General features: G+C 41.8%; 1 protein-coding gene across 1 annotated transcript in view; it reads left to right on the top strand.

Moving 5' to 3' along the window:
- Nucleotides 1-13,183, top strand: part of LOC138019480 (glutamate receptor ionotropic, kainate 2-like) — a 39,675-nt gene that overhangs the window by 9,032 nt on the left and 17,460 nt on the right. Inside the window, exons 3-5 of the mRNA XM_068866283.1 lie at nt 6,228-6,491; nt 7,165-7,430; nt 7,933-8,055. Of these exons, the coding sequence (XP_068722384.1) occupies nt 6,228-6,491; nt 7,165-7,430; nt 7,933-8,055 (653 nt within the window). The remainder of the gene's footprint in view (nt 1-6,227; nt 6,492-7,164; nt 7,431-7,932; nt 8,056-13,183) is intronic.

Raw genomic sequence — 13,183 nt, 5'->3', positions numbered from 1 at the left:
ATTCGCCGTCAGCAAAACATCTATTAGCAACACAAAGCAAAAGGGGACCCAAAGACTCCCAAAAATGTAAATAAAATTCCACCGACAGCCCATCAGATCCGGGTGACTTTCCGGTATTAAGACTTCTGACGGAGTTCAATAACTCCTCACTAGACAGGAGACCCTCGCACGAGATACTTTGAGAAGGAGAAAGGAATTTTTCCACGGAATCTAAACAACGTTGTTGTGAAGGAAGATCAATAGGTTCATTAGAAAAGAGACTTGAATAAAACTGCACGTGTGCACGCTCAATTTCTTTACGTGTAAAAACCTCGACATCGTTAGAATCTAGAATAGAAGTAAGAATATTACGCTCAAAGCGCTCACGCTCAAGTTTAAAAAAATAACGAGTAGGCCTTTCTCCCTCTTCAAGCCACTGAACTCTGGAGCGAACCTTAGAGCCATCCAACTCTTTCAAGGTGAGGGCCTTCAGTTCACTTTCGAGCTCGGAAATTTCAGAGCTAACCGACAAATCACCAGAAGTTAATTTAAGCTTAAGATCAATGATGCGATTAACCAAAAGAACGCGCTCGTGCGAGAGCTCCCTGCGCTTATTCTTAGAAAAATATGTAATTTGTGAACGAATAGAATGCTTAAAGAAATCCCACCACGACTTGACTGAAGGAAAGTGCTGCAGACAACCAGAAAGATCATCAATGCAAGTTGTAATATATTCACAAAACGCGCTATCATTTAAAAGCGAGTTGTTGAATTTCCAACAACCAGGACCACGGGAATTATTCCCAGAGGACTGGATAGAAAGATAGACAAAATCATGATCGGAAAAAGGGCAAGGTTTAATTTCGCAGGATTTAACCGCAGACATAAATCTCTGAGAAACAAAAAACTTATCAAGCCGGGAACCGATAGAAAAATCAGAATTAAACCAAGTGCACTGACGCAGCCTTGGATGAAACTTACGCCAGGCATCTGACAAAGAAAAAGTCGAACGAAAAACAGAAAGATATTTAGCAGGAACAAAGTTCCCACCAAACTTGTCAAGATGGTGATCATAGCAATTGTAATCTCCAGCGATAATAACGGCGTCAGAAGGCAAAAAATACTCGTGCAAATTATCAAAAAACACTTTCCTTTCAGTCGGATTAGTAGACGCGTAAATATTAATTAAATTAATCTTAAAACCATCAAGCTCAAAAACAAGACTAATAACCCTACCAGATACATCTCTTTTCCAATTCCTAATTATCCCCGAAAAGGAATCAGAAAAGCAAGTTAAAACGCCGGCTCGTTTTCCAACAGCGGGAGACCAGAAACAAGGCCCACGCCAGGCTTTAGAAAAAGCACAAAATACTTCAGGATCAGTAATAAACGTTTCTTGAAAACAAAAAACATCGTACGAAGCATGAAGATTATCAATAAGATATTTCTGAAAACGTTTACTGAATCCCCTAGAGTTTAAGGAAACAATTTGAAAGTTCATGAAGTGTGAGGGTTATTAGTCTTCCTACCAGAGCTAACCGGCAAGGGTGTAGTAGACTTACGTGGAGGAGGACCATCAGCAGGGTCCAACCTAGCAGGCTTACGCTTGGGCGCCACACGCGAAACAAAAGCACGAACAGAATTCTGAGACGGAGGAGGCGAAACAACAGAACTAACTTCAGAAATTTCCATAGCAGCCAAGGCTTCATCTGAGACAGTAGGAGGAGATTGTGAGGGAACTTCAGCGGCAAGTTGCAAATCAGATACAGTGGGCGTGCCAGTAATAATGCTTGATGGAGGGGAAGGAACCGGAAGAGGGTCAGAGGGAGGCTCAGGAGACTCGAAGAGCGATTGAGACTGCGAGAGCTGTGAAGGGTCTGCAGACTGCTGAGAGGAATCTTGAGTAGACTGTGTAGAATGCAAAGGAGACGGAGAATCCTGAGGAGCAGACCCACCAGAAGAAGGCGAAGACGACGGCGACGGCGATAATGATGACTGCAAGGGAGGCGCAGAAAGTGAGACAGAAGAAGGCGGAACATCAGAAGGCGGTTGAGATGAAGAATCATCGGACAAAGGCTGAGGCGAGGGAACAGGCGGAGGGCGTTCATGAACATCCGAAGGAGGTGGAGAAACGGCAGGAGGCACATCAGTGGAAGGATGCGAAGGATGAGACACAGGAGTTGCAGGAACGTCAATGTCAGCCAAGGCAGGGCGACGCCACCAGGACATGCGGCAATCAATGGCATAATGACCATCCTCCTTGCAGATGCTGCATTTAATGTCTTCTGTACAGTCACTGAAGGTGTGACCAAGCTGGTCACAGTTAAAACAAACGACATTAGGACACGCTCTGGCAACATGGTCTGGCAAATGACACTTACGGCAGGTGGGGATCTGACCTTCGTGTTTAATCCTAAGGAGCTTCCTACCAAAACGCATAAACGAAGGAATTGACTCGGACAACTCCATTCTAGCCACACGTGTACCACTTTGGATGCCATCATAGCCCTGGAGGCCACACCGACGAATTCCATGAACAGAGCCATAGTGGCTAAGACGATGAGAAAGGGCTTCATCCAGAAGTTCATAAGGTGCGTCGTAGATTACCACGAAAGTGAATGACGAAGAATTACGACGAGCACGACGAGAGATGAACGAGGACTGGCGAAGAAAACAATCACGGTATTCGGACGTAGAAAACGTTACTGATACAAAACCATTAGGACTGCGCTGCAAACACCTAACACCAGCTGCACGAATGCCGCAATTCTTAAAATCTGTGAAGACTTGAGACAAAGGCGCATCTTTAGTAGGAAGGACAAAGTGAGCCGTACAAGGGCGCTCAGGAAGAATATTCAGCGGGTGGATCCGATCCTTTTCGGAATCCGAAAGACGGGCTTCATTTTTCATAATGTAATCATCCTCCATAGACTGACTCAACACTCTTGGACGGCTGCCAGGTCGGGCCATCTGGGCATAAGACGGAGGACCATCCAAAGACACGACAGACATATCATCTGAAACATCATCAGCCCAGCTATGCTGGGGATCAACATCAGCACTTGACATAACTCTGCTGGGCCAAAGGCCAAAGCAGCGATACCGCAAGCGAAAGCGAGAACGAAAAAACAGACTGATAGGGCTTCGCCCTGGGTTAACCCAACTATATACTGATAAAAGGCCTGGGCCTCATCAGTGCAGTGCTGATGTCTGGGATGGAGGTTAAGCTTATAAAGCTACCCCAAATGTCCCACACATGTGGTACATCTAAGCCATGCCAGAGTGCTCAAACTAGCGAGCTAGTGAGCATGCGCAATTGCTAGCGGCAATGACTCATCCCAGTAGAGTGCTCAATTTGGACATGAAAGCAAAAGCTTTGTAATGCCAAAGAGATATAGATAGATAGATAGATATAGCGTACGACGCGTTTGGGTTCACGTGCTTTGGATGCATCTACATGCTCGGCACACAAACCCGAGGAATTTGTTGGCTTTCGCGCGCTGTTCAGTCACTTGTTTGTCCGAAATAAGATTTCTTGACCCCCACACACCAAGGTCTTTCTCTATGTCGCAAGATTCCAAATGCGTTTCGTTGATGGTACAGGTGTTCTTTTGTGGGTGATGCGCTGGTATTTGCACGTGGACTGATTAAACCCAGAAGATTCGGACCAGCTGACAAGGTCGTTAAGGTCGGATTGCAAGGCATTACAGTCCGTGATAGAATCGATTCTCTTAAAATCGTGGTGTCATCGGCATAACAGGCAACTCTTGATGTCTTAACAGTTTTTGGTAGATCGTCCACCAACAGCAGGAACAGTATCGGTCCTAGTAGGGACCGTTGTGGTACACCAGACGTAACTGGCAGTTCTCGGGAAGTGAACCCGAGAACTGTAACCTGTTGCTTGCGTTCCTGTAAGTATGAACGGGACCAGTCGTGACGTTTGCCAGTAATGTTGTATTGGTGCAACCTTTCAAGTAACTTGGCATGATCCACTTTATCGAATCCTTAACTCATGGCAAGATATATAATGTCCGTTTGTTTGCCGGCTTCGAGTTGACCACCAATGTAACGTAAGACACTGTCGAGCTGCGTAACGCAAGATCTACCGGCTGAAAAGCCATGCTGTTCTCTTTTCTAAAACCTGTTAAATTATATTTGCATATAGTGTATATATATATATATAAATTAGGATGCAAATTTAAATTACAATAATTTAAGAATTATTTTATTTATTTTAGCATATATTTATCATAGGTTTGTAGCAGATTTACCTTCTAAGGATAGTTTGCATTTGTAAAGTTGGCTGTAAAGCCATTTTTAATGGAGACAACTTATTTTTTTTAATAATAATAAAAAAAATGATCCGTGATGTTTGAATTGCGTTTCGATGAGGGAGGATCGAACGCATCCTAATTTGAATCGCGCAAGCAATTGTGGGAAATATATAGTATGGCTGATTTCTCTTGGGGGCTTCGAGCCCTCGTTGCAATATCCTTTTGCACTGGTGCTTTCCTTCACTACCTAACCATTTGTATACAGTTATTCTCCTATATATTTTACTGTCCTCATTTTTATACTGACCGAGAGACACTGAAACTCATTTGTAAACTGTAGCATTGTAAATTACATGGGAAAATCTCAGATAATGATTCTTGACATGGATATTGTTTTCATTCATTTGTGCTGTTGTCCAATGTAAGGAATGCAATTTTGGTTATAGCAAGAGCTGAAATTTTCAGAATACAGCTCATGTTTTGATCCGATAAAACACCGCAATTTGTCTCATCAATCGCTCAGTCTCGGACTCCTTTTTGAACATGCAAATCTCAGTCTTGGCGTTCTTTCAAAGATAGCATATAAAACGTTTACTTTCTGTCACAATAAACTGGCAAAATTCCGCATGTACTTAATACTAAAGCAGACTTATGTTTGATGCGACAAAACGACATAAGGTCCAGCTCAAAATGTATAGTAACATGTAGATCTTTCTGCGGGACGGATGGACCGTTCTTAACTAATCTTTGATTATTTGTAGGGGAGGCTGACAGAAGAAAATGCCACTCTTAAGTTAATAACGGCAAAGCGGCTTTCTTAGGCAAAGTTGTTACAACAGCTCTGCTTTATGAATTTTTAGGCGACATACTATTTTGAATCGAAAGCAAGCAAGTCAGCAAATATCAAATGGCAAATTTATTGAAACACTAAGATGTCGTTAATTATTGCCTCGAACAAAAGGTACCAATACTCAAGATGCCACTGAATTTGCATATGTTGCTTCTGCGGCTTTGAAAGGAAAAGTACCATACGCCAAATTGTGAAGCGATTGCTTTCGAAAATACTAACAAGTTTTGTATACCGTGTCCCGCCATTTTGAAACAGAACAATAGCACTTTTATATGGATCAATGAATAATGGTACTGTGTAAACACTATCAGTTTGGACTGATTGAGCCAGTTGTGTAATCACCATCGGCATCAATATGATAATCTTCCTAATTATCACCATTATTATTTATAAAATAATTAGGATAGTACGCGCACTGTCATTGGTCAATAGCGTCATTATGTTTAGATGAGGGTATGAAAACACGGCTGTGACATCACACGAATTTTGATTGGTTATATGCCGTCAGACGTGCGTTTTGATTGGCTGGTAGGAAAGAATTTCCCTTCATTTGTTTTCTTCATTGGTCGAATTATCTTTAAGAAATATTTTGTAAAAGCAATAGAGGATTTTTTTTCGTGTTGCCATAACCTCATCTAAACACTCGGGGAAGTTGGGAGAATTCTCGACAGTTGTGCAAACCCTCGACTGCGACTGCGTCTCGGGTTTGCCTAACTGTCTCGAATTCTTCCAACTCCCCCTCGTGTTTAGATGAGGCTATAGAAACACAGAAAACGTCCTCTATTGTTTAAATAGAGGATATTGCATGGGCGCGTGGAGATACGAAATTCCTCTTCGAGGTAAACAGTTGTCCTTTTCTTGCTTATTCTTCACAAGTCTAACAAAGGTGATTGATCACCTCACGAAGATGCCATATTGTGTTAATTTGGAGAAACAACTTGTCAAAGAAGTTTGCTAAGCTGATAGAAATAGATCCCTCTTTGGCAACATTTTACCAGCCAACCTTTCCCAGAGTTGCTAACTCACGTAAAATTACGCTTATCAAGTGAGATCGGAGTGAATTTGTAAGCCTCCGCTAGGACTTCTATTATCTGCAGGTCAACCTCTCTATTATAATATTTCAGCCAATCAGCTTGTCTCCGAAGGAGTGATAGCCATTGTCAGCCCAGAGACTTCTACAGCTGTGAAAGCCGTCTACCCGCTCTGTTCCAAGTTCCACATTCCTCTTATTAGCGCAAGTGCAACAGATTCAGAATTCGATTTCAAGAAGAAAGAGTATCTCCTTCGCATGTCTCCCGCTGACAATAAAATGACCTATGCATTGCGGACGTTAATTCAACATCATAAATGGAATAAGATGGGAATCCTGACGTCATCGACTTATTATGGTAAGAATACATTTTGTGCGCATGTTTATGTCCGGCGATGAAGAACTTTTCTTAATTTCAACTTCGTACTTTTTTGTAAATCCTTTGGAAGAGTAAAAAGGTGGGATAAATGTCTGCAGTCAACTCTCTCTTAATGGATGCTTCTAGAAGACGCTTTAGCCATATTATAGCCGAATAATGCACCATTAGAGCCCTAACGCTTGGAAAATTTTTCCTCCCCCCTCCCTAGTTCAACTTCAGCTTTGTTATTTTGTCCAACTTTATTATTTCAATCAAATACAACGCATCTCAGAAGCAGTTTCAGCAACTTCTGAATCTAAAAACAGGAAAATTCGGGCCCTGGAAAAAAATCGTTTTTATTTTGATATCACAGTTCTGCTATCCTCAGTCTCCTTACTAACGCGGTTAAGTGAAAATTCCGAGTTTTAAAAGGCTAAAGGACACTGAAGAAAAACCGGTATGGAATTTTTCTTGTTTTTATTTCAGAAGCCATGACGTTTCGATTAAGTATAGAAAAATCTGTCATACACTTTTTAAGTTTTGTACTCACAGTCTTAAATGTACATATTTAACTTTGTCAATTCTTGTAAACACTTTGTAATTCGCTTTTTTTTTTTGCAAAAATGTGTCAATCAATCAAGCGATTAATCAATAAATAAACCTCATTTTCCAGGCATGAATTCATTGTTGGATTTCAAAGAATTCGCAGCAGTTCCAGAAAATTGGGAAATTCTAGCCACGGAACACTTCCTCATAAAGGACGGTGAAAGTGATGTCAACGCCACCAAGAATCTATTAAAGCTAAGGGAACAAGGTGCACGTGTAATACTATTGAGCTGCTCAGCAACGTATGTACCACATGTGTTAGCACAAGCGGAAAAACTGGATATGATGGCAAAAGAATGGGCTTGGATATTAACTGATGGAGCAATAAGTAAGGTAAGTCAATATTTCAATGACATTTCTATGTAAGAAGATCTCGTGTCGTAAGGGTAACTTTGGACAGACATACAAGGTTGATCCCTCGTCATCCCCAATTATATCCATTTTTCGGTGTCTTGCCATGAAGCCACGGCTGTCATATTTGTACTCCACAACGAATTCGGAGGAGCCAGTGTGGCCCAGTGGTTAGGGCGCTTGCCTTGAGATCCGGAGATCCCGTTGAATTTGTTCCTGGTAGTCCCTGGTTCAACTTCCCAGCTGCACTTGTAATTAGCCAACTGGTTTGCCTCCGGCCAGTTGGGATTCTTATCTGTTGTTGTTGTTGTTGTGTTCTGTCGTTTCGTTAATTGTGTTTCATTGGCCCTGAAAAGCTCCTATAGGGAGCGGTCAATTAAGTATGTAATTAAGAGGAGGTCAAGATGGTAGTTATAATGTGATGGTTGTTCAGTATTCTATTATCATGCATCACAGGAATGGTAAAGTAACCATGCAATTTTAGGACACTCCCATACGTTACAGAGAGGGTGTTATTGGTGTGAGCATGGCCACGATGGGATCTGGCACGCTGTATAAGGAAGTATCAGAAGCATGGGAAAACACCGGAGAAGCCAAACCACTTTCTGTAAGTAGAATAACAATAACGTTCTTTAGTCTAAATACACAGGTGATTATACAAAATCGCGCGCTCTCATTGGCTCTCTATCTCGGATTATCAGCCGATAATCACCTCGACGGACAAAATGGCTGCCAGTAGTCGTTTTGCTACTGTAAGTGAAGATGATTTCGCGTTGAAATGTTTTTTTTTCTCTTTTTTTGAAATAATCACCTGTGTATTTATACTAAAACAATTGTTCGCCTCAGGCTCAGTGATTATCGGTCAATATTCATCTCGACTTCGTCTCAGTGAATATTCACCGATAATCACTTCGCCTTCGGCGAATAATTGTTAAGTAGTGGCAAGTCGGCAGAGCTTTGAAGAGGAGAATATAAAAGTTTTGATGATAAAAATTACGGGCAGAAACATACTTATTAAAGACAACGTTTCGGTGTCCTCACGACACCATCATCAGGTCAAATATAATATTTTACAGATAACTCGAATATTAATGTTCAAGATTAAGTTCAAAGTCCCTGGAGGCTAGGTGAAAAGTTTTGCCTTTATCGAGTCACTTTAGATATTCAGACACGGTTTGTGCTCGCGAATAAGAAACATTTCATACACAAGACAATCAAATTTGCATGAGCATTTCTTAAGAATGCGAAACATGTCAGATGTTATTGTTCTTGATTGATGTTGACTTTGGCTGTGATTGAATATTGAACCAGATCTTTTATGCTCATCGATCCGCTGGTAGAGATGTCGACACGTGTAACCAACATAGCTGGCATCACACCAGCCACTGACATGTTCTGGCATCACACCAGCCATCTGACATGTTTCGCATTCTTAAGAAATGCTCATGCAAATTTGATTGTCTTGTGTATGAAATGTTCCTTATTCGCGAGCACAAACCGTGTCTGAATATCCAAAGTGACTCGATAAAGGTAAAACTTTTCACCTAGCCTCTAGGGACTTTGAACTTAATCTCGAACATTAATATTCGAGTTATCTGTAAAATATTATATTTGACATCATGATGATGTCATGAGCACACCGAAACGTTGTCTTTAATAAGTATGTTTCTGCCCGTAATTTTTATCATCAAATCCATTACATTATCATGTTTGATAGGAATATAAAAGTAGATTCTTTATTGCCATGGATCCTTATTTGTAGAAGACGAGCTATGATTCATGCGAAATAGATCAGGAAAGAAATCGAAAGTATGTGTGTTTCCAGAATATCGCTCGATCCTGATGAAGAAACCTGTCTTGTTACCGAGTTTTTTAATGGGTTTGAAAACCGGAAGTGCAGGAAAATGCACAATAGAATTAGGACGCGGGGATTTCATTGGTTAAAAGCTATGCGCGATAACCCCTAGGGGGACGTTGTAATTGAAAATATAAACATCTCTCAGTAGCCTGTGTACAGAAGCCCGCTCTCCTGAAAAAGAATTCGGAGAGGAGCGTCTGTGATTTACCGTTGATGAGCGTGTTCAATACCACGTGATTTTTCCTGAAATGTGTGGAAAATGATTTGATTGGTTATTACCCCTTGAGTATTGCATCATTGAAACAACGAGTTTTGATTGGCTTTCTTTTTTATTTCTCCAAACAAATATCTGCCGTTTACATCAACAACACTGTGAAAGATTTTATGATGAGTTCGTGTGTACTTTGTGCGTGGTAAAAAATACGGATAAAAATCTTTTTGATTGTCAAGGAGGTTTTTCTTTTAACGTACGATCAAAAATGTTATCTATGGATCGATTCTACATACATTTGTATAAAGAAACGAAGGGCGCTCTTGACGAATCTTCACGAGGAGAATAGCACGATTCAAAAGATTGTTTTCTCGAGAACGTCTTCCGTTATCCCCTTACCAGTCAATGAAATCCCAACACCTTGCTCGGAACAGCCTAGCCATTTTCAAAAACAAGCTACTAAGCGTGTGGCGCTGGAAGATTTGAGATGTGAACATATCCAGGAAGATAACAGCTCATCGGCAACAATCGGGGCTGCTCTGAATATCAGAGCCCTACCCGGTTGTAAGACTTGCATACACATCCTTTCCTTTAAAAGATTGCTTCTATGTTGTAAAGCCAAGGAATCTTAAAACTATCGGAGACTCTCTTCATTGCGCGTTTGGAATCTACCACATTGATCACAAATTTGAAAATTTAGCTCCAAAGAAATGTGAGCCACTCAAATTTTGGTCAGCGTAGGAGCAGGGTTTGGAACGTTACCAACCATATCAAGCCCCCCATATCAAGCCCCCCATATCAGGCCCCCCATATCAAGCCCCCAACCATATCAAGCCCCCCATATCAAGCCCCCCATATCAGGCCCCCCATATCAAACCCCCAACCATATCAAGCCCCCCATATCACGCCCCCTACCATATCAAGCCCCCCATATCAGGCCATGACATGACACACCATATCAGGCCCCGACCAACCATATCAAGCCCCTGATATTCTATCATCAATACGACTTCATGACACACCTTATCAGGCCCCGACCAACCATATCAAGCCCCTGATATTCTATCATCAATACGACTTCATGACACACCTTATCAGGCCCCGACCAACCATATCAAGCGCCTGATATTCTATCGTCAATATGACTTCATGACACACCATATCAGGCCTCGACCAACCATATCAAGCCCCTGATATTATATCGTCAATACGACTTCATGACACACCATATCAGGCCCCGACCAACCATATCAAGCCCCTGATATTCTATCGTCAATACGACTTCATGACACACCATATCAGGCCCCGACCAACCATATCAAGCCCCTGATATTCTATCGTCAATACGACTTCATGACACACCATATCAGGCCCCGACCAACCATATCAAGCCCCTGATATTCTATCGTCAATATGACTTCATGACACACCATATCAGGCCCCGACCAACCATATCAAGCCCCTGATATTCTATCATCAATACGACTTCATGACACACCTTATCAGGCCCCGACCAACCATATCAAGCCCCTGATATTCTATCATCAATACGACTTCATGACACACCTTATCAGGCCCCGACCAACCATATCAAGCCCCTTATATTCTATCGTCAATACGACCTCATGACACATCATATCAGGCCCCGACCAACCATATCAAGCCCCTGATATTCTATCGTCAATACGACTTCATGACACACCATATCAGGCCCCGACCAACCATATCAAGCCCCTGATATTCTATCGTCAATACGACTTCATGACACACCATATCAGGCCCCGACCAACCATATCAAGCCCCTGATATTCTATCGTCAATACGACTTCATGACACACCATATCAGGCCCCGACCAACCATATCAAGCCCCTGATATTCTATCGTCAATATGACTTCATGACACACCATATCAGGCCCTGACCAACCATATCAAGCCCCTGACATTCGATCGTCAATATGACTTTATGACACACCATATCAGATCCTGACGTACAATATCAAGCCCCTGTAATTAGATCGTCACCTTAAGGCTCTGACACAGCATATCAAATCCCTGTTATAAGATCCTCATTTATAAAGACATGACAGACCATATCAGGCCCCGACCTACGAACCCCCAGTATGGATGAGATTGTCAACAACAAGCCATGACCCACCATATAAGGCACTTAAGCTAATGTACGATATAATATCTCAAAAATCCGGGTTGGCTGAGTTCTTCAGCGAAAGTTTATTTCTTTATTTATTTTCTTTGTATTCTGTCCATTCATCGCGACATGGTTTCTTTACTTTAAGTGCCCGGCGGTTTGGAGCACTTGACATAGGTGTAAATACTTACAACCGGCTGCGGGAATGAATCGAAAGCCAAATTTTTCTGCGCAAGAAAATGTGGTAAGAACTGAACAACGAACTGAATGCAGTTACGTGAAATCCGTAGCGTGACTTAATGACAGCCTCAGAGAGAGGCTTTTGCAAACTTAAATTTCCTTTACCAGTTCTTTTGTGCCTCGGTTGCACACCACCACAAGGCAAATGGACCGCCACGTTGTTTCTCTGATTGTGCAACACGTCCTTTAAAGCAGTTGTTAGCAATTGCAGATGTTCAGGGGCACCCAACGAATCTGTTCCTCACATTATCTGTCTGTTCCCCTGAGGAATCTTGCTGGCTGGCAAAAATACAGGTGTTTCGATGAGCTGGCTGGGAAATTTTGTTATTGATAGAGGTTTTGCCTGGGAATTACTGACTTTTTCTCGCATTTCAAGCCGGGCTGGCTGTAGAAACTCTGAAGACTGAGGACGACTAAAAAAAAAAAAAAGAACCCCTTCTCTCTCCCAGAGAGTAGTCACAAACATACGACGGCTGGTCAGAGTGATTGCGTTTGCGAAAAAAACCTTTTTTGTCCCGGTTTTGTCGCTTTTGTTCGGTCGTTTTGGATCGAGGGATTTGAAAGAGCGCAGAATTCCTGGCTGGGAAACCAACCAATTTTATCTAGCTGGCTGGGAAATTTATTGTGTGTCTTGCTGGGAAAAAGGAACAGATAATGTTTTCCCAGCAACACTGAAAAACACCTGAAAATGACTTAATAACATTTATTTTCATTAACTGGGGCATAATAATACATTTTACAACAAATTGGTCGTTGGGTGCCCCTGGATGTTGTCGTGTGTAAAAGTCAAACTTGCTCAGAGTTATCAACATGTAAACTTTTTGGTTTCAAATCTAAAAAACAAAAGGTTTGCGGCAAATCCGCCTCCTCCGAGATTTTCAAGGTTTGTAGTGTCACAATTTGACCTTACGAGTTATCTAAGCTAATCGAAAGGGTAACCGCTTTGTATGCGATGCATTTTTTAATATAGGCGTCTCTGCTTGGAAAGTCAAAGAGTCAGTTTTCGTCGTAAATCTTATACACCAGGCACGATTTACGGACAGGTTTTAAGCGTAAGGGCTATCTGTAAGGTCCGACCTTACAGGCTATATGAGACACTTTCAAAAATGGCCGTCGACTTGTAACGAATTTGGTATTGTTCGCCGTTACCATGGCAACGAATAGAATAATATTTTTAGCTAACCTATTGCTGTTTGCCTTTTAGTGGGAGAGTTGAAAGATAAAGATCATATCATGTCAAAACACATTTAAGAAACACGTTTGGTTTTCAGTAGGTTC

Source organism: Montipora capricornis, chromosome 10 (assembly GCF_036669925.1).
Source record: "Montipora capricornis isolate CH-2021 chromosome 10, ASM3666992v2, whole genome shotgun sequence".
In the NCBI taxonomy this organism is placed as follows: domain Eukaryota; kingdom Metazoa; phylum Cnidaria; class Anthozoa; order Scleractinia; family Acroporidae; genus Montipora; species Montipora capricornis.
This window is presented reverse-complemented; position numbering and strand designations above follow the sequence as displayed.